Source organism: Ciconia boyciana, chromosome 2, assembly GCF_034638445.1.
Source record: "Ciconia boyciana chromosome 2, ASM3463844v1, whole genome shotgun sequence".
NCBI lineage: Eukaryota > Metazoa > Chordata > Aves > Ciconiiformes > Ciconiidae > Ciconia > Ciconia boyciana.
The window spans coordinates 56,748,512-56,768,313 of NC_132935.1; the positions used below are offsets into that span (position 1 = coordinate 56,748,512).

Below are 19,802 nucleotides of genomic sequence, written 5' to 3' on the forward strand. Positions count from 1 at the left end.
TGATTTAAGATTTTGTTTTCCAGAAAGGAAACAGTGAATGTTTTATACATTGTGACTTTTCTTTCTTCTAAAAAAAAAAAAAAGCCAAAAAAACAACAAATGAGGACCGCATAGAAAGTTGTATCTCTTAGTGTCCGCTGTTCCTCCAATGCAAAGTTGTGGGAAGAAGAAAGACAAACTGGTGCTGACAGTATTTCTTCCCACCAAGATTAGGGGCAGCAAGAATAATTTACTTTGATGAATTGTATTCTTTCTTGCTATGCAAGATTCCATAAAGGTTGACAATATAACGGCTTAAAAGACCCTTTATGATGTAAATCTGGATATCCCAGTCCTAACTGAACTCGGTGAGACTTTGTGTACTATCCATACAATGAGATGGATTTTTAAAGACTTGGAGCAAAGTGTTCTGTGTTTTTCCAAAATCAGAGACTCTCCATATAAGCACAGACAAATAACCACACAACTGCCTATTGTACACTAGTAAATGGAATATATGTCATTTATTTTTAAGGGGTGAGGAGAAGAGTACATCTTCAGAAGCAGCCTCTGAGAATTCAGTTAGATGTGTATTGCATGTAAAAAGTAATACAAAAGGCACTGAAGTTCCTATCTGATCTGGTTGATTGTATGCATGCAATGGTCAGCCGTCACATGTGAAAAAGTAGTAGGTTTTAGACTGCATAGTCAAATGTAAGGTCCAAATATCAAAGCTTTATAGCATAGCATTAGGTGAGCAGCATAAAATGTTCATCTTTTGGCTTCCTGGAATTACACACAAATGCTGGAGAGCATCTTTCTACCCTGCCTCCTCAGGCCTTATTTTGCTCCATCCCTTCTGCAAAAAAAAATGCTGAAAAGAAAGATTCCATGAAATTTGATGTTCACAGTTGTTGCATATAAACCGATTAAGTTTGCAGGCAAACTGAGATTGCAATTAGCTAATGTAAAATGGAGAAAACAGACATGTAAAACCCAGGCATGCCTCATGGTGCATGGCAACATTGTAAAAACAAGTCCTGGCAGAAATGTGGGATTGTGCAAGCTGAAAAGTAACCTGAAAAGCCTTCAACACGCTGAGAGGGGCAGAAAGGGGTCGGTGCAATGAGGGAGTGCTGGTGAAGCCCCCAAAGCGTGGATGACTTTTCTCTGAACATCCTCTTGAGGTAAAGACATCGATATGGATTAGCTTGTTGTGGAGTGATAATAGGTGAAAGAAAAGGACTCCGCAGAAGGCTTTGGCACTGCCTGTCCGAGAGGATGGGAGTGGAAGTGGATCTGGAAATGCAAGAATTGGGATTCATGGGAAATTGTCGGTTGGTGTCGAGCTGTGGATGAAGTGCAGCCGCTTCTGTGGCACTGTGATGGAGTAGCACTAGCTTGTAGTTCCCATTATAGTGTGTTTGTATGTCTTGTTGCAGTGAGTTTCTGCCTGTTTCTGTGGTGTCAGTACGTTGTGTGGTGGCCGTCACGTTAGGGGTGATTTCAGTTCCTCGTGTAGCGCCTTTGTTTATGAGAACAAAGGAGACAAAGAATGGAAGTTAACAGGTTATCAACTTTTGTGCCCATTTTGTAGCAGTGTTGTTTTCCAAAACAAAACCAAACCACAGTTGTGCCACAGACTACACCCTGCTGATTACATGATAGGGGCCTGATATCCACATATAAACATATAGACGTCCATCAATGCAATGCCAGGTACCTGAACTGTGTATACAAATATCACGATACATTTCTACACCTTCTTCGTTCATGATCCAGATGTTTAGCAGCAATCTATTAGGCATTTAAGCAGCCTTATCTCCCATGATCTGAGCAGTACTAATCCCAGTGCTTCTGGTAGAAATGACATTATATGAAATTATGGACTATGAAGAGTCCTCAGGTTGCACTGGAAGGCAAAAGGTGTGCAGCTCTGCGTTCATGCATTAACTGCTTTTCAAGACGTTTACTTTGCTGCTTATAAAAATCTATCATCCTTAAAGAGGCAAAGCAATTGTAAAAAGATTTGCACTGTGTAGTGTGCATGTAATAGTCTATCATCTACCTTTATAATGTATTTAATCTCTTAGTAATTCCAACAGTTATCACATAATCCCAGCGCCCAAGTTTCCTGAAACTTGGCTTTGCATGGGCTACATGTTTATCAAAAAATTGCATGAGTTAATCATTTTCTTGCCCTAATTTTGCAGATATAAGGTGTTGTCAGTATATACATAACTATGTGATTCCAATTAATACTAGTCTGAAGTGGAACAAATGATCTTTTAGCAAATCATTGTTCATTGAAAAACACAAGTGTGAAGTGAATAGTGAAAAATTCAAACCTTACCTTCCTGGTACCTTTTGCTGCTCTGATTCAGCTTCCAGTTTCAGGAATCCCAAGACCAACAATATTTCTAACTATCTAAATGTGTAATCGTATGACTGTAAAGAGAGGCATATTAAGATCAGTGATTATTGCAAACAGAAGAGTGTTGCCATGTTGTATCTGTTTTCACCAGATCAGCTTTGCATGATTTTGGCTGATTTTGAATTCATAAAAAGAAGGAACACACATTTGTTAAAATCACACCTGAATTAACCAGGTACATTGGTTATTAATGTACTATAACTAGTACATTGGTTATTATTTGCCATATTCATAAAGAAGCCTGATGAGAATACAAGAATGCAGAAATTTCTGATGACAGTAGTTTTTCCTTTATTGGATGAGAAAATTAAAGTGATGATTTACAAATGATTGTGCAAAACTGGCAAATCCCATTGCAAGCAGTTCTTTCCAAATTATTTGTGAGACCGAATTTTTGCCTTTGTGCAATACAAAATGTCTGCAGACATGTTAAGACGTAAGATGAAATCGATAAGGCAGATAATGTTCTCTTGGTCACCTTACGTGTACCTTTCAGAGGGCTGGAAGTGTCTTTTCCTCAGGTACAAAACAGATGTGCACAAGTCAATAAGTGAATGAAGTAAAGAAAGAACTGATAGGGCCCAGAAAGTATATGTTGGGTGACTTTCGTTTTTCAGCGGAGTATGGTCCTGCGGGTGGTTTATGAGATCCTTCCATCTGCCTTATCTTCTTTTTCCCTAGAGGAGGAGAGGAGCATCTGTTTCAGTGACAAATACTTTTTGAATAACCAAGAGTGTCCCAGCAAGGGCTGCCACGGCCCAAACAGTGGCAGCAGCTGGTGTTGCTCTCGGGAAGCAGGAGGAGTGCTCAGGGAGAGGAGATAGGTGCCAGGGCTGATGCCGGAGAGGAAATAGCAATGCAGCCCCCAAGAGCGGTCCCACGACCTGCGTTACATCCTTGCAGCTGCTGAGGTTGGAGCACGCTGGACGTCGGCCAGCAGAGAATTTGGGATTACGCTTTGAAGCCTGAAGTGATCCCTTCTTTTAAATGCGTCTTTACTCTGGGAAGTAGGAGTGTGGGGCAGTAGTGTTTTCTGTGGTCACACATGTGAAGAGGACAGCATCTGGCCGAGCATCACCTTTGTACAAACAAATCAGTTTTAGCTCCAATGTGAGAGACACAAAATGAAGGGCTTAGAAAGTTCTGATCAGGAATATAAGTGCCACAAGATTAATTAACGTAGTATAAATAATGAGGTCTGGCTCTGCCTTCTTAGGTCTTTATTTTTGAATTAAGTAACTTTCAGAAGTAAAGTGGATGGGATGCCAAACTTAATGAGAACATACAATTGAAAACATGAAGATTAAAATAGTGTTGGACCTGAAAGAGGAGATACTTAAGCATTTTGGTCAGATCTCAGGCTCACACAGCTTATCACCATGACATTTGTGGAGTAATTATTTTGAGTAGAAATCACAGAATGAAGTCGACTTGTGCAGAGAGCTGTCCTGTATCTGAAGAAAGGGACCTTATATGCTTAGTTGGTTTAATAAATGCTATCCCATTAACTGCCTAATCAGAAGTGTTGCAAATGAATAAATAATTAGGTTCAATATATATGCATTAGATGCATCTTCTGCAGAGATGTTAAAATTTTATAGCTTTCATTATCATAAAGAAATACACCACGAAATATGTAATCCTGTAACTAGGAGCTCATCTGGCAAACGTCATGATGGTGTGTTGTCTCAGCTACTCAAGTGCAAACCCAGAGCAGAGGCCTGAAGGGAATATCCAACATGTAACATCAGCATCCCAGCTTTAGTTTTCCGAAGGAGCCACACAGGAAATTCCCACACATATTTAGGGCATTGCTGTTTACTTGCACACTGTGCTTTGCTTTTAACTATTGATAACCGTGAGTTGTGCAGATGTCTGTCCTGCAGTTCTTTTCTTTTTTCCTTTTTTTACACCACGGAGACACATTTTCTGCTAAACCTATCCCTTTGTCCTGCTGATCAGCTCAGGGATTCCCATGTTTTACCTGTACAGAATGTATCGATACAGGAGCTTCAGGCTCAGCTTGAGCAGGAGACGAGACTTCACCGAGAGGAGCAAGAAAAGTTTACAGAAAGGATCATCCAGGTAAATACGAAACCTGCCTGCTGGGAGAGACGCATGACCATGGTGTGTGGTGTGGACCTTGTTTGTCAGGACCATGGGAACTTGTGTCCAGATGGCTGTGCCTGTTTGATGTCATCTGAGTAAATGAAGAATCTGGAAGTTGGGGAAATGTAAACTCAAGCCTATTTTGCCACTTTGAATCTGGCTTCTGTGCTTGGTGGAGGGAATTTTTGTCCTCCCCTGTGCGGGGCCAGTTGAGGTAAAGACGTGAAATACTGCATGGGGAATTATATCAGCCCCTTCAGCTCTCCGTGAGCTGGGGAAAGGTGCATTTGATCTCTGGGAGCACAGTTTGTCTCTATGCTTTATTCTGACCCCTCCTAGCCCAAAGAAAAACCAACGCTCCTCTGAAGTCAGAGGAGTTGTTACATGCTCATAACTGAGACATAAATCAGGACTTTTTTGTATTTCTCAGTACCCCACGCTTCCAACCCTCTTATTCATAACTGGTGAATAAATCATATTTTGTTACATGGGCTCCCCCTGCTCTTTTGAAGGCTGGAACAGATTAGTCAATCGTTTTGTGATCTCTAGCTCCTAGAGCGAAAAAAATCTGTTGCTAATTTTTGCAGGCTGTTTGGCTCTTAACTGAAGTTTTCTTTTTAAATTTACTTCATAGACTAAATTCAGCATAATTGTTGCATACTGCAAAGCATTTTTCCTTGTGCCAACTAATCTCATTATGCCCAAGTGGTATCCCTCCGTTTTTTCATAAGTAGCTTTAATTTCCAGTTGATCTCCATAGGAGCTTTCTCATGGAGGCTTTTGAAGGCAACCAGTAAATTGATTTCCTTCCTAGTTGCCTTGGCCATGAAAGCTTTTTGGAAGCTATGCCTGCTTCTTAAAGTTCTTTTCTTTTGCGATAGCTATCCATTGAAAAAGCATAATACTCTATGAAGCTACCTCTACCAGGGCCTTCTGCAAGAATTCGTGACCAAGGGAACTTAGATCATAACAGCTTGTAAAAACAATGAAAAAAATGCAGCAAAATCAAAGCTAGCTATTCATGTTGACAGCCAGTAGAAATAGAAGAATAAAAGCATCTTCTGGATTCTTCATTTTTTCCAGATTATGCCCATCCGGTTGATATTGTTCCTTTTTTATCACCTTCCAGGATTTCTGGTGGAAATGACTCAGATCTTTGCTGTATTTGACCATAAATTCATTTGGTGGAAGAACCTGCATCAACACAAAATCTGTTTGTTTCTTCCTGTAAAAATTAAATTTAAAATAAGCCCCTTTTTCATAATTTTATTTTTAGCAATGTTCAATGACATCAAATTGATGTGTGCTAGCAGTGTACCATCTCCATGAGTGTTATTAGGAGTTGCATGTATGTTTTTTGGGCCGTTATAGCCAATTTTGTTCCCGACTACTTTTATGCTGCATTTTAAGCCCATTTAAGCTAGCAACTACTGTAAAAATTTCAAATTTAGAACTTTTTAAGGCATAGTAGTGTAGGTGCTGAAAATTTGCATTATGCCAGAGCACATCATTTAAAGGGCAGGAAAGTCCTTAGTAAACCATCTAATATGGACCAGTAGCCCGTGTCAGAAGCATCTGAATGTTGCCATGAAAATCAAGCATATATTTCTTAGCAGTATTAATTGCTAGGGGGTCCATGCACCTGAAGAAGAATCTCTGAAGTATTCTTCATTCCAGTGTAATGTTGTTTGTTGCAGGGTATGTCCTTACGGTTTAAATTGTTGTGGTCATTAGTATACTGTGGCTTTCATAGATTTCATCTATGGAGCTGGTCAGCAAAGGGAGAGGCTGTTGTTCCGCAGAATGGAAAATAGTAGAAACTGGCATCTGTAAGCAGTGGCTCCGTACTCATTTTCCATCTGCTTTCTCTTGATCAATGTGAACCACAGCTTGGTTGAAGTGGAAACACTATCTCATCCATGCAGAATATGAGATGTTGTACCACTAACTTGTACAAGTACTATTGGGTGCAGGTCATGCCATTGTTTGATTTTGACATATTGAGGGAGAAGTCACATTTAAAGAATAATGTTTCAGGTGGCCTTGTGTTGAAACAGATGTAATTATACGTGTGCTCCAAAGAATGAGCTTTTCTTGGTGCTTCTAGTACTGAAACTGAGACATGTTGAATGCCGAGTTGCAACCTATTCCTGTCTCTTCAGTTCCTGCATGTGTCTCTGATCTAGTCATATCAGAATGAGAAACTCTTTACTGTGAGTCATTCAGATGCCTCCAAGTATGAACTGTGAGAAGTGAGGGACCAGTAGTTGTATCTGAGACACTGGATGTGGTTCCTTCAGAAGCGTTGCCCTTCCAGAAGCAGAGGGAGACGTAGCCACAGAGGAAAGGATGAGTCTGTGCCTGGGGAGGGAAGAAGCAAGGATAATATTCCAGGTTGCCTGAAAGACAGCTGTGGTCCCACCTTGTAGGAATGGCTGCAAATGCATTTAGCAGGTGTGATATGTGCAGCAGTGTAGGGTGGTGGTCGTGCTGGGAACATATTGCAGGGATACAATCAAGAGAGGGAGGAAAATACAAGTGGTATAAAATGTTTAAGCAGCAGCAGAGGTCTTGTGCATCTTTAAAGTAAACGTCCACTTCCACAGCAGGTTACTTGGATATGGTTGTCTAAGCAAAGCTTATCGACTGCTGTCCTCTAATTTCCTCAACAGTCATAACTGCTGAGGAACTTATTGAGCCAAACTCAATAGCTACTCACTACTGAAGAAAATTAGAGATTTCAGTTTGTCTCACCCAACAAAGTACAAGTCCTGGAAACCGCCCCAGGACACCACCCCATTGACATGGTGTCTGTCGTTCCATTAAAGCTGGAGGAGGAGCATATGCAGACCCTGCGGAGGAAAGACTTGGAAGTGCAGAGCTTGACTTTGCAGAACAAACTGGAAGAGAAGACCTGGAGCCAGGAGAAAAGTTTACTGCAGCAAGAACTCAGGCATTTCAAGCAGGACACCTTTCTCCTGTATGTCAAACTGAAGTGGCTGCTGAAACACTGGCGGCAAGGCAAGCGAATGGAGGAGGAAGGGGAGGACATATTAGAGGTAACTGTCCCACCTTATTAACCCAATGAAGTTGCAAGCGGTGGGGTACTGGGATGTTCCTTCTTTAAGTGTAGACTTTAAATATGATGTGGCATCAGCAACTTTATAATTACACATAGATTTAAAGAGGATTCAAATTAAACATGAAGCCTTTTCTTAAGTTGGCTTGTGCTAAAATATATTCTGCATGGTATGGTACAGATCACCCATCATTAAATCTAAACCTTTAACTTGCACAAACATCTGGTCCTGAAAAACTGTCTCATAGTAAATGAAAATTTAATTAGGTCTCAAAGATATGACTCCTGAATAATTTTTGGAAAGAAAAAAAACTGTTAGCGAGCTGATGGAGTCAAATCTGTGTAGATGGGTTGAGTGCTGTCGTTTTTCTCATCGTGTGCACAGTGTGTTCCTTACAAAACCTTCATCAATACAGATGGAGGGAAGCTCTGTTTTCATGTTGGCAGGAGAATTATACAGCTTCTTGTGGGAACTTACAGTGAATCATTCTTGTTTGTTCCTCTTCTCCATACACACGTCTATCACCGTCAGCAGCAGTACACCAGTAGTCATCATGGTGATTTTCCATGTAGCAACTAAATTAAGATCAGGAATTTCAGAAGTACATAACAACCTGGAATCCCCAAGCTGACACATCTCAGCAGGGGTGTGATTGCCAGTCAACATGCACTGTGAAGAAAGGTGCTGCTAAATTGTGTCGAGTTGCACATCCAGAATTACCATTCGCTTTGGAAATCTTACCTAAAGAAAAAATAAATTTAAAAAATGTTTGCCCATTCTGACATTTTATACAAAATTCTTGAGAATAATAGATTTATTTTGCAGATTCATGCAATTCTGAAACCGTTTGCTAAGGCAACTAAGTAGTTTTTCTCAGTATTTCTGATACTTATGTACCTAGTGTTTTTCAGTGGTTGCTGCATTTGGCAGTACAAGTAACCTTTCAGGTCTGGTAGGAGTATGCTTAAGTTGAATACTGCAATGTTTTGTATTCTTAGATAAAGGGTGGATGAACATCTTTACCTTCATCTGCTGTGGTAATATGAGTCAGAAACAAGAGATGAGTAACTACTTAGAAATAATTTGCTTCTACTTTACTTCAGCAGTACTAATTTGCTTCTATGTAAACTAGCTCATCTTCTAATATCAAAATAGCTTTCATTTTTTCACTGTTTGGATTTTTTGACTGGTTAATTTATAATCAATCCACCTCCAGTCATTATTGGAGTTGTGTTTTGCTAACGCATTAGAGAGAATAAAGCGCTAGATTTGGATACTTCCTGATCTCCATATCTTCATCAGACAATACACCAGTGTCTTGTATAGATTTTCATTAATGCGTAATGGAATATATCCATCATGCTATGTTACACCCATCTTCTCAGCTGCGTAGACCTCCTATTTCGCACGCCTGCATAGTGTTGTGTTCACATATGCAACATGTCATATATCACCCAAAGGTCATTTCCTGTAGCCTACAGAATAGAAGTCAATATATCCCACCACAGAGATGCAGGGGAAGATAGTCCCTTCCTTTAGCCCTCCAATAGATTTCTGTACCCCGAGGCAAATGGCAAAAGAGTGTTGATGACCCCCAGCTCTTGCATTTTAGATCGAGCACCCTGAGGCCCTCCCAGACTTTGGCATTCAGTCTGAGCAGAAGGTGGATGATGCAGAGCGAGACGAGGAGGAAGAGGATGTTGTGTTTGCACTGACAGATTTCTCCCAGCGTCCCACCACGGAGAGCACAGATCGTGGACCACAGCTGCAGACTGCAGAATTACTGCAGCAGCAGAAGCAGGTACTATACCATTTGTTTATCATGCCCTGGGGATGGAAACTGTGGATTTTCCAAGGGAGTTCATTTTCTTCTGCTGCTGTGTTAAATCACCTAGAATCATACTTGTAAAAATAATTCTAGTTACACAGCAATTACAGTGGATTTCATCCATTATATTTATATTTAATCAAGAGCCACGTGATTACTGTTCTCCTGTTGGCAGATGCTATCAGTGAAAAATCCCATTTCCTCTTGTGGCTGTTTGCCCAGAAACATCTATCAGTATGTGATGGTTTGCAGAATTTACATGCTACTCTTGCCTGAGCACATCTATTGTATTCCACTGTCAAGCTTTTAGCAAGAAGAGGTGATTTTATTTCCTTTAAATAATTTAAGAAACCAGCACATGTATTTAACGTTTCCCTTAGAGATGATAGGAAAACAATGCAAAAGTTCCTTCCTGTCACTAGGCTTGTTTTTAAATGCCTAAAAGCAAATCATGCTAACTTTTCCCTGACATCGCCTGTGCCCTGCCTGTGTGTATCTGAGCACTGCCATATATCCTAGATTTTTCCTTTGTGCATTTAATATACCAGCAGTCCTAACAATAATAATAGCAAACATTCAAAGGGGACAGACTTAAGGCTTCCAACAGTTCTTCAGGAGCATCTTCTTATATTTTAAAAATGGAAAATGTTCAGATGAGAGCATCCTGTTACATGGAATTATTTGAAATCATAAGTAGAATGGAGCAAGAATTCTGTGTAAAACACAAATTCAGTGAAAAAGGTCTTGAAGCTTTATGCCTTATGCCCCATCTCTATCCGGGCCCTTGACTTGGGAGCCCGCTCCACAGCAAGAGCTCTCCGACAAGTATGTAACTCTCTATAACCGCGTTACTTTGCTTGACTCGCTGCAGGGTCTGAGGATTGTGTGTGTCTTTGCATTTCAGTTCTTCGCCTTGAATTCCCCAGACTCTCACGACTATGTACAACCTGTTTGCTTATTATCTATATGGTCTAATAGATACGCAGCAGGCAACAGTAAGTCTCCATCCTATAATAAGGTTAGGCTGGTGCTGGGAGATGCACAGCTGCCTTGCAACCTAGTCCAAGATGTAACTTCAGTTAGAATTTCTGTTTGAATAAAAATAGTAGAGATCTGTGGTCTTTATGCTACTTCATATACTGCTTTAAGTTTATATACTCTTTTGCTTTACTTTTTTCATAGCGCTAGCTGACAACTCCATTCTCTAGCTATTATTTTCTGTGAAGTGTGCTACCAAGGTAGTATTCATTTGATCAGTTTGGCATTTGGAAAGGTTCTACCTTGCCAGTCACCCAGACCCATCACTGTCATCCTCTCAGCAAGCTCTTCTCTGGTAGAGGCTGAAGAAGGCCATGGAGGAGGTGCTCCTGAGCAGGTCATTTAACTGCATTCCATCCGTAGACTGGTTTAATCTAGAATGAGTAAAATAAATATAAACCAACATACTCTCAGTACAAACTCTGTCATGTACTAACTTTCCATATAGATCTCTTAAAATGACCAAGAACATTCAAATAAATTATGTCGTCTTTGAAATAATCATTGCTTAGGCATTAATCTCAATTAAGGTGGCAGAAATGGGAAGTAGGATTGCTTATAATTCATTTTTATATACACTGCATGATGTTCTAATGCAGCAGTTCCAGCTAATCTTGCTGAAATAAATGATCCATAGGAACAGACCACATCTCAGTACCCCTCTTAATAGTGAATAGTGCATGATATCCAAAAGGACTTGTGAAGGTAAAATAGGTTTCTTGCCTTCCAACCAGGAAAAAAAGTGTTATTTCAACACTGCAAGAATGAGTGAGTTTGCTAAATATTTCTCATTTTAAGCACTATTACTTGTTTTGCCCGCTCACACTAGTGAATTTTCTAACAAGCACTGTGTTTATTGACAGGCATATAAAAAGGGTTTTCAGTGCTACGGGACTTGTATTTGTCAATGGCAAGAAAGGATTATGAGTATTCTCTGGCACAGAAATAGGAAGCCCTAGTATAGGTTAATTCTGATGCTGTCATAGATTCAGGGCATTGGAAGTGTCTTCTGGAGGACCGTGACAGAGGAGTAGCTGCCTGCACACCTCCTGCACCCTTGAGGCTCTGCCAGAGCCTTGCTCTGCCCTCACACACCTTAGTATCAGTTGGGCCTGAATTGTCCATCTCACTATGGTGGATGGCTTGGCCCTGCAAACCTCCTGCGTGCAGGACCTTTGCTGTGCTCACCAACCAAACAGATCCTGGTCCTCGCTCTACACACATTACAGACTTTCACCCATAAACATCAGCTCCACTTAATTCATGTATGATCCTAAAACACATTAACTAAAGAAAAATAGAGCAAGAAAACACTTCGCCTTTGTTGTCCCAGCTTTAAAAGCTTTGAAAGTATCAGCAGACCCAGAGCACGTCCTTCCTGAAGGGGTGGATCTCAGCAGTGCTCACCTCCCGGTATGCCACTGACTAGTCAGGCTGTGCTGAAAAACACCCAGGGTTTTGGGGGTCTTCTGCAGGTTCCTTAAGCCCGCAGCTGGAAAAAAGCACTGTTTATATGGGGAATTTGGGGTGAGTGGTGAAGCTGGAAGTCTCCAAGGTTTGCACCAGCCCAGGAGAGCCCTAAGTTACTGGTTCTGCCTGGCAAGCTCCAAGATGAAATACATCAGTGTGTGTTTCACATTAGGAAGGAAATTTTGTGATAGTCTAGGAGTGGCTGAGATAACTAGGTCAGAAAAAAGAAAGGGCTTACGGTAACTTGAAGTAACCCATATTTATTTTTAACATTTAATGTTAATATTTAATGGCTTGTATTTTCAGCCTGCACTCTTGCTTGCTGACTTTCTCACCCTGCCTGGAAAGTGGAATTGTTTTGAGAAAAATGATAAACCCTGAGGCCTTAATTTCAACAAGCAGCCTTTAATTTTATATTGTTATGATTTGAGGTACTCGACTTGGTGGAAAGTACACGTCTCACTTGTCTGAGATTTTTATGCGGCCAGTGTGTGGAGGGATGAAGGCATAACAGAGGGGAAAGGGGGGAAAAAAGGTTAGTTCATGAGAGGCAGAGTAGATGGGGACTCTGAGAAGGGCCAATTCATCTTTCTCTTCATGGCGTTGTCCCTTGGCTGGCAGCTGGGGCACACTGCAGAAAGGGTCAGGCAAGGAGCTGGCAAGGCTCAAGAGCCAAGTGGAAAGTCTGGTCACGGGCAGGAGATAAGCAGGCAAGTCGGGCTGGTGGCACAGTAGAGGAGGGCTTGCTGTAAGTCAGCGTTTCTATGTGTGTAGTAAGAGATCAGGGAGAACAGCCTGTGGAAAAAGGAAGAGCTTTGGTTCAGTTGAGTAGAAAGGGTGAGATGCCTGTTGAATGGTGTAAGATCAGGGGAGTAAGAAGAAAAGGGTTTACACATCTGTGGTGCAATGGAAAAAGCATTAAAAAACAAAACACTCGTGTTGTTGCTGGGGAGGGGTCAAGAAAATCCCCAATTAGATCTTTTTTTGCTCATACAATATTTGTTTTCAAAGCTTAGCTAAGAGAAAAGCCCAAAGGAATAGTAATTAAGACCTAAATATACTAAAACGATTTGCACCAAGATCCAGCTTCACTTTTGCCTAGATCTGTGATTAGACAGAGAAAATACACAGTTCTCGTTTGCTGTTTAGGCTCCTGACCTTGTGCTTTTAATTGACTGCTCTACTAAACTGCTTGTAATACCAGACTGTGGCTAAATTCTTAAGTGAAATTCTCAGAGAAGAAAGAATTGTGATTAAAAGCAGAACCAAGCTTCAAACAACTGCTCTGGTCCCAAACTTTTCTAGAGCTGGAGGCTCCCATCTCTGGCATTGACTCAACTTAGTAAAGACTCCAAAGTCCTGGAATTTAATTGAGGTTTACTACATTAAGTTTTTACTTATTGTCAGCTGTTGTTTCCTTTACCTATAAATCCTGAGCTGTGGATACAACAAGACTTTAAACTGCTTTTGTTATTCTCTTCTCTTACATCAGTCAGATTCCTCCATGCTCTAAATTTCAGTAACTGGTAAGGTACTAAAGAGCCAGCTCCTTGCATGGGAGACTGTCCAGGGAATCACAGCCATGCCCTGTTTCTTCTGCCTGTACAACATCCCTGGGAGGAAGAGGAAGACCATAACAATCCTCATTATGTATCTATGGGACTTATTCTTAGGCAGAAGCTGTTTGGCAGTTTTACCAACAGAAATCTAAAACATGTCTAGCTGTAAATGTTGTATTTCAGTGCACATTGTCTCAAAAGTACTTTGTTTGTTCTCCAAAACCACTCCAGTTTGGCAAAACAGAAAAAATAATCTCACAGACCTCTCCAACTTCAGACTATAAATACAAAGTCATGCAAAAGAGACTTCTCTGCAGGAATTAAAAGTATGTAACCAAAATTGGATTTATATTGGCAAGTTAATTAAAATCCCAGCAAGCCCAGGGGGCACCTGGGGTACTTGTCTCATAACAGCGACATTGATGTAATGCCTCTAGAAATAAGACATGCCCTCATCCCAGTAGGCTACGAACCTGCAGTGAGGCTCTTTTGGCTCCTCTCTGTACTAGTCCATCACTTCTTTCTTTGCAAACCCAATTTTACAGGACTCTAAAGCTATCAAATGTATGCACAGGAATGAGGGATGTCGCTTGGTTTAGTGTTGTTTGGTTTTACATTTTTTTCTACCTCATTTCCCTTGTGGAGCCTTTAGACTACTTTGCCAGAGAAAGGTTTATGCAGCATACCAGAAAACACAGAGCGTGGCTCTTGAATGAAAGCACTTCATAGACATTTGGGGTCAGGATTTTCAAAGAGGATGAGGCCAGCTGTTGATGTGCTCAATACCCAGCAGCTCCTGTTGTGACACTAAGGACAAATCTTCAAAAGAGCTCTTATTCTGATTACTACACAAGGGGCTTGAGATGTTTGGAGAATTTAGTCTTAATTGGGTATCAGAACGAAAATTCATGGTGGAAACATAAAATGTCATTACATATTGAAAAGTAGGTGATCTTATATGCATGATGGAGACTGCTGCTGTATAGTAGGAAACTGCTAATTGGCATTAAATGTTAATGGAATTAATTCCGCTTCTGTAGGTGCGTTTCTTATAAAACCCCATGTTGTACACCATCACATTTCATTAGCCCAAACAGATGATAGGTCAGTCAATGAGCACCTGCAGTCATTTCCCTGCATCTAGCATATTTTTGCTGATAAACCAAATGTCTTGGAAAAAGTAGACCACATTTGTTTGTTTTTTAAAGAAAAAAGGCACTGTGGTATGTCTGATTAGTAATTACAAAAGTGGGTGAGGTGGGTTCAGTGATGCTAAAAATCTGATGAGCATATGAAATCAACTTAGTTGTCTGCATAAAATTTTATAGGTATTGTCATTGAAAAAAGCACATGAAAATAATTTAGATTTTTGCGTACATCTGTTTACTTGACGTGTCTAAAAGAAGTCCTCATATAGGTACTTCATGAAACACCAGATAAGAGGAATTGCAGGAAGCCTCCACTTGGGAAAATAAATAAAAAATAAAATAAATGAGACTATCATGCAAGAATTGAGACAGCTAATTTGAGTTAGGCCTTCCCAAGGAAGCTAATGCATTCATAAGAACCAGGTGATTAAATGCTGATTTGTTGAGTAAGCTTTCCCATTTTTCTGCTCATGCTGTGTCTGCTAATCAAGTATAATTTTCTTAAAAGTCTTTTCTATTCAAAATAACTTGTCAGATACAATCTCTGGTTACTCCCTGGTCTTTGAGAGGCTCATTGGGAATATTTGATTTAAATTTTGGATAAATAAATCATGTTACACATATCTGTCTCCTAATTCAATGACTGCAAAAAACAGTGGGGTACCTTTTGTTTTACTGATACAGAATGAATCTTTAAAAAATGTTCTTCAATATTTAACAGGAAAATGACAGGTTTTGCAAGTCACCAGAGAATGTGCAGAAAGTAAACGCCAAAACTAAGAAAAAAACTTTAGAGAATTGAATAAGTATACATGCTATCTTTCAGTACTTGCCAAGATCAGATGTCAGCTCTGGCTAGACTTTTAGTTTGACTCCATTCATGGCTCCTGGCTAGCACAACAGCACAGACAACATTTTCAGTATGGCCATGACAGTCTCAACAAGATGTGGGTAGGGGTTTGCTCTTTGATCCCATCTGCAAGAGGGAAAGTGGCCTACCTGGCATTCGTGCCTTTGGTACCAAGCGGGGTGCTGCTGCAAAGCTAACCTGTGTGCAACTGCCTGGGATTGAGGAGAAATGTGAAGTACAGACTAGTGAAACACCTTAGCACAGATACTCGGCTCAAAACCTCACATTTTTTTCCAAAGTAATTGTATCTGATAATACAAAAGCATTAAAAATGAATCCCTTTTCTTTATGTGTAGTTTACAAATATTTGAGGTTTGATGCTGAGCAATGGCTGTATGTATGAGACATCCAGCTACCCAACAAACCTCAGGAATTATACTCTAGCTTTGGTTTACAGTATTAAAAAAGAAGTTATTACAGATGTGCTCAATCCAGAAAGATGCTTAGTGCCTTTTCCAATGTGACTTAAGTATCTTTGGCTTTCATGGGTGCTTCAGGACTAGGGCTAACAAGAAGTAGAATCATAGAACCATAGAATCATTTAGGTTGGAAAAGACCCTTAAGATCAGCAAGTCCAACCATAAACTTAACACTGCCAAGTCCACCACTAAACCATGTCCCTAAGCGCCGCATCTACGTGTCTTTTAAATACCTCCAGGGATGGTGACTCAACCACTTCCCTGGGCAGCCTGTAAACAGAGAAGTCATTGCCATTCTTAGTTCTCTCATGCAAAAGTTAGCCCAGGCACTTTCTCTTCCATGCAGTGGACATGCAGGTATTTTGCCCCCTAAAAATGAACCTGGAGGCTAAAGCCATCCAATGACATAATTTGTTTTGCTTTGTTGCGGCAGGCAAGTGAAAATCGGAAGCTCCTGAATGCTCTGAAGGGTTTGCTGGATGACTTCCGCTCGGAGCTGCGGGATGAGGAACGTGAGCGCCAGGGGCTCCAGCAGCAGTATGCCCTGCACAAGGCAGCCTGGGAGGTGGAAATGACTGAACTGAAGTGCCACCTCGAACAGGTAACATCGCTTGCGTCCAACACCGGTAAAGAACGGCTGAGGTGCTTAATGAAATGGGAAATCTATGACAGCCAGGAAAGGTACTATATGTATTCGTTTTACCATGGTGCCTGAAAGCCCCCCTGAAGCCTGAGCAAAGCTTTGCCTCTTGATTTGCCTCTTGGAATCCAGTTGTCCCAGCACAAGAGCTCATGTAGTAGGTACTCATGTAGTAGGTACTGTGTAATAGGTGGGGACAAAGGAAATGAACCTCTTCTTGCTTCTTCTATTTTCTCAGAAGAGTTGGCTGGTAACGTATCAGCTGCAGTAACGAGACATGCGGGTGTCTGTATTTATTGGCATTTATAGGAGAGAAAATGTCTTGATGTTGGCGTGCTCACGATTAGCTCGTCACTGTGCCTTGGCACATAACAACTGCGGTATTTGATGCATAGGAGAGAAAAGAGTGATTTAATAATACTGAAGTGTTAGATCAATATGTTAATATTAAACCAGCTATTCAAAGTTAGTGGTTAGTGATGGATGGTACGCTACTGAAGAGAGAGCTCTAGCTACCCACCATGGGATACTGTTAGAAGTATGTATATAAAATCTGGTGCCAGGTGCTTCAGAGTCATGTATGGCTGTTCACAGAAGATGTACTGTTTTTGAAGCAATATGAAAACAAATGAGCAAAAAACCCACAAGGATTCATTTCCAAAGCTGATGGCATAAAAGCTCTAATTTTCTGCATTGAAGAGGGCAGGGGTGGAGAATTAGTACATTCAGGTCCTGAGAAAAAGATTTGCAATTGTAGAGCTTCTCTGCAGAAGATAAATATAATAAAAATATTCACTGCCAGGAGGGTGGTACATTTAGGAGGATTTACTGAACGTTTGAGACTCAGTGTGACGCACAGAGCTGAGATGCGAGCACTGCTTTTCCTGCCCAGGTACTGTAGGCTGCTTTCCCAGAATGAAGGAAGAAGCTTTCATTTTAGCAGAGTTTTCTCTCAGCGGATTCAAATTCTCAGTTCAGCTGCTTCTTAGTGCACGCACATTTCCAGACAACAGATCACTTGAAAAAGGAAACAGAATCAATCCCCATTTTCACTCCTCCCAAAATAAAACCTCGCTGACAGATTTATCTTAAGCTCAAGATGGCAACAAAGAACAAAACTTAGGGAAAGTTAGTCTGACAACGAACTGCCAATTTAGAACTTGCATGCTTTGCCTTTGCATGGGCGATAAACTCCCAGGGTGCTGCGTTGGCTGGTGTTTGGCACCAGGACAGTGCTGCCATTCCTGCCCAGGGAGAAGGTAGCTTTACATCCTTCCTTCTGGTGCCTTTATCGGGGTCTTTGCTACCTCCACTGCTCCACTGGTAATAATATATAACATATGGTAATTATCAAGCCGTGGGTGTTACTTCTTACATTTTTTCCAGCAAATTAAAAGAATGAAACTGGTCAATATTTAAGACCTCAAACTGTCTTCCTTAGCCAATTCCCCAAACTACATTTCTATTTCACAGTAAAAACAGGTCCCTAATGCAGTAGCAAAAAAGATAGCACATAAATCATTCGAATATCAATTAGGGTAGGGCAAACAATGTGAGTGTCCCACTGAGGTCTGGTATACACGCTCACAATTACAAGGAGGCAGTTAAAAAATTAAATATAAAAATAATAATATAATAAGCCTGAAATAGAAATAGTATAAACATAAATGTATCTCAAACTAATGTTAAGGATTCAAAATATGGGGTGTTTTTGTTAGAGGTTCAATTTCAGGATCAAAATGGGAGGAGCTAGTGAACAACATGTAAAATATCAGCATTACATATAGTCATGTTAACATCTTTTGCTATTCTGTATCAACATGTGGCATAACAACAGCTTTAACTTAATAGCCAAGTCTGTCATGTCAATGTGGGTAGGAGAACCTCTCATGATGTCATTTTGTTGTTTTGATTGGTAGTGATGAAGCAGCAGGCTGTACAGCCTCCCGCCCTAGGAGGGTATAGAGCTGCCAAACCCTTGACAAGCCCATAGAGAATCAAGGCCTTTCTAGTCTCCACTGTTGTCTTCACTGCTGCTGTTTTCCACTTTTTTTGTGAAGCAGTAGGTCAATTAACAAGAGCATTTTCCTCAAGAGAGTCAACTCCTAATTAATAGTCACTGGCAATGGTTTTGCATTTTGATGCTTCAACTCTCTGTATAGGAAAGAAAAAAAGGAAAGAAAACTCTTTTGATACAAAAGCACTGCATATCAGAGGTGACAGTGTACTGTTGCCTGCTGCTTTGGAGCTTTAGGACTGCGTACATCATTAAAAATAAAAGTCTTGGCTGTCAGAAATGCATGTACATCGTATTTGGCAGAAGGATCCTTAGGCATTGTTTTTAAGATAAGAAATAATGAGATTGCTCCCAAGTATGGGATTGCGATAACTCTGAGTCAATAAGGAGTCCCAGTGATTCTCAGCTTCCAGCTGGGCAAGTGAAAAATCCCAGTATTCTGGGAACTGGGAACCGAGAAAGGTTTGGAAGAAGGAGGGAGTTAGTATGTGGGGCCAAACCCTGCGTATGCATTGAGAACTTGCACGTAAGGACATGGACCCTCACTAGGACTCCAACCAACAGTCCAGCTTCAGGACACCTGGGAGAATATAAGCTGTGGTGCACATGGAGAGGCATCTGGCCACCGTTAGCAGTTAGCAGGTTTAGGAAAGTCACATCTAGACTTTCATGATAAGGAGCCACCAATGGACCTTCTCCCCATGATTTGAGCCATTTCATCAAAACAGAGGCAGAAGGACTCTCTCCTTGCCAGGAGCATTGTTCTGCCTTCCACAGGCACCAAGAACTGTCTTCTGAGTCTAAAGACACCACCTCTGACTGAAGAAGGTTTAGATCCCAAATCACTGAACACCAGGAAATTATTCTGAAGGTGTATCACTCTATACTTGCCTTGGTTTTGAACTCATCTTTGTACTTATAGGCTTCCTGTATTCTTCTCAAATGGGACAAGAGCCAGGGCTCTGGTCTGGGTGAGCCCATGGTCTGGCACAGGATCACTTACTGTATTTTGGCAGCTTGGGCAAGGCAGTCTAACGGCAGCCATGCATTCTTGGAGTATCGCCCTCCTGGAGCATGTTCTTTCTCCCCGCTGCTTCTCTCAGCTTTCCTGCCCTTCACAGGTACCATGGCCTAGGCACCACTGCTTTTCTTGTTTGCTAACTGAAAGGCT

General features: G+C 40.9%; 1 protein-coding gene across 5 annotated transcripts in view; it reads left to right on the forward strand.

The window, feature by feature from the left end:
- Positions 1 to 19,802, forward strand: part of MTCL1 (microtubule crosslinking factor 1) — a 110,567-nt gene that overhangs the window by 69,723 nt on the left and 21,042 nt on the right. For 3 of the 5 annotated variants that reach the window (XM_072852728.1, XM_072852731.1, XM_072852730.1), the window contains 4 exons: positions 4,406 to 4,498; positions 7,351 to 7,581; positions 9,215 to 9,403; positions 16,408 to 16,575. In XM_072852728.1, coding sequence (XP_072708829.1) covers positions 4,406 to 4,498; positions 7,351 to 7,581; positions 9,215 to 9,403; positions 16,408 to 16,575 — 681 coding nt within the window. The remainder of the gene's footprint in view (positions 1 to 4,405; positions 4,499 to 7,350; positions 7,582 to 9,214; positions 9,404 to 16,407; positions 16,576 to 19,802) is intronic. The other 2 variants (XM_072852729.1, XM_072852732.1) reach the window with 1 other exon arrangement.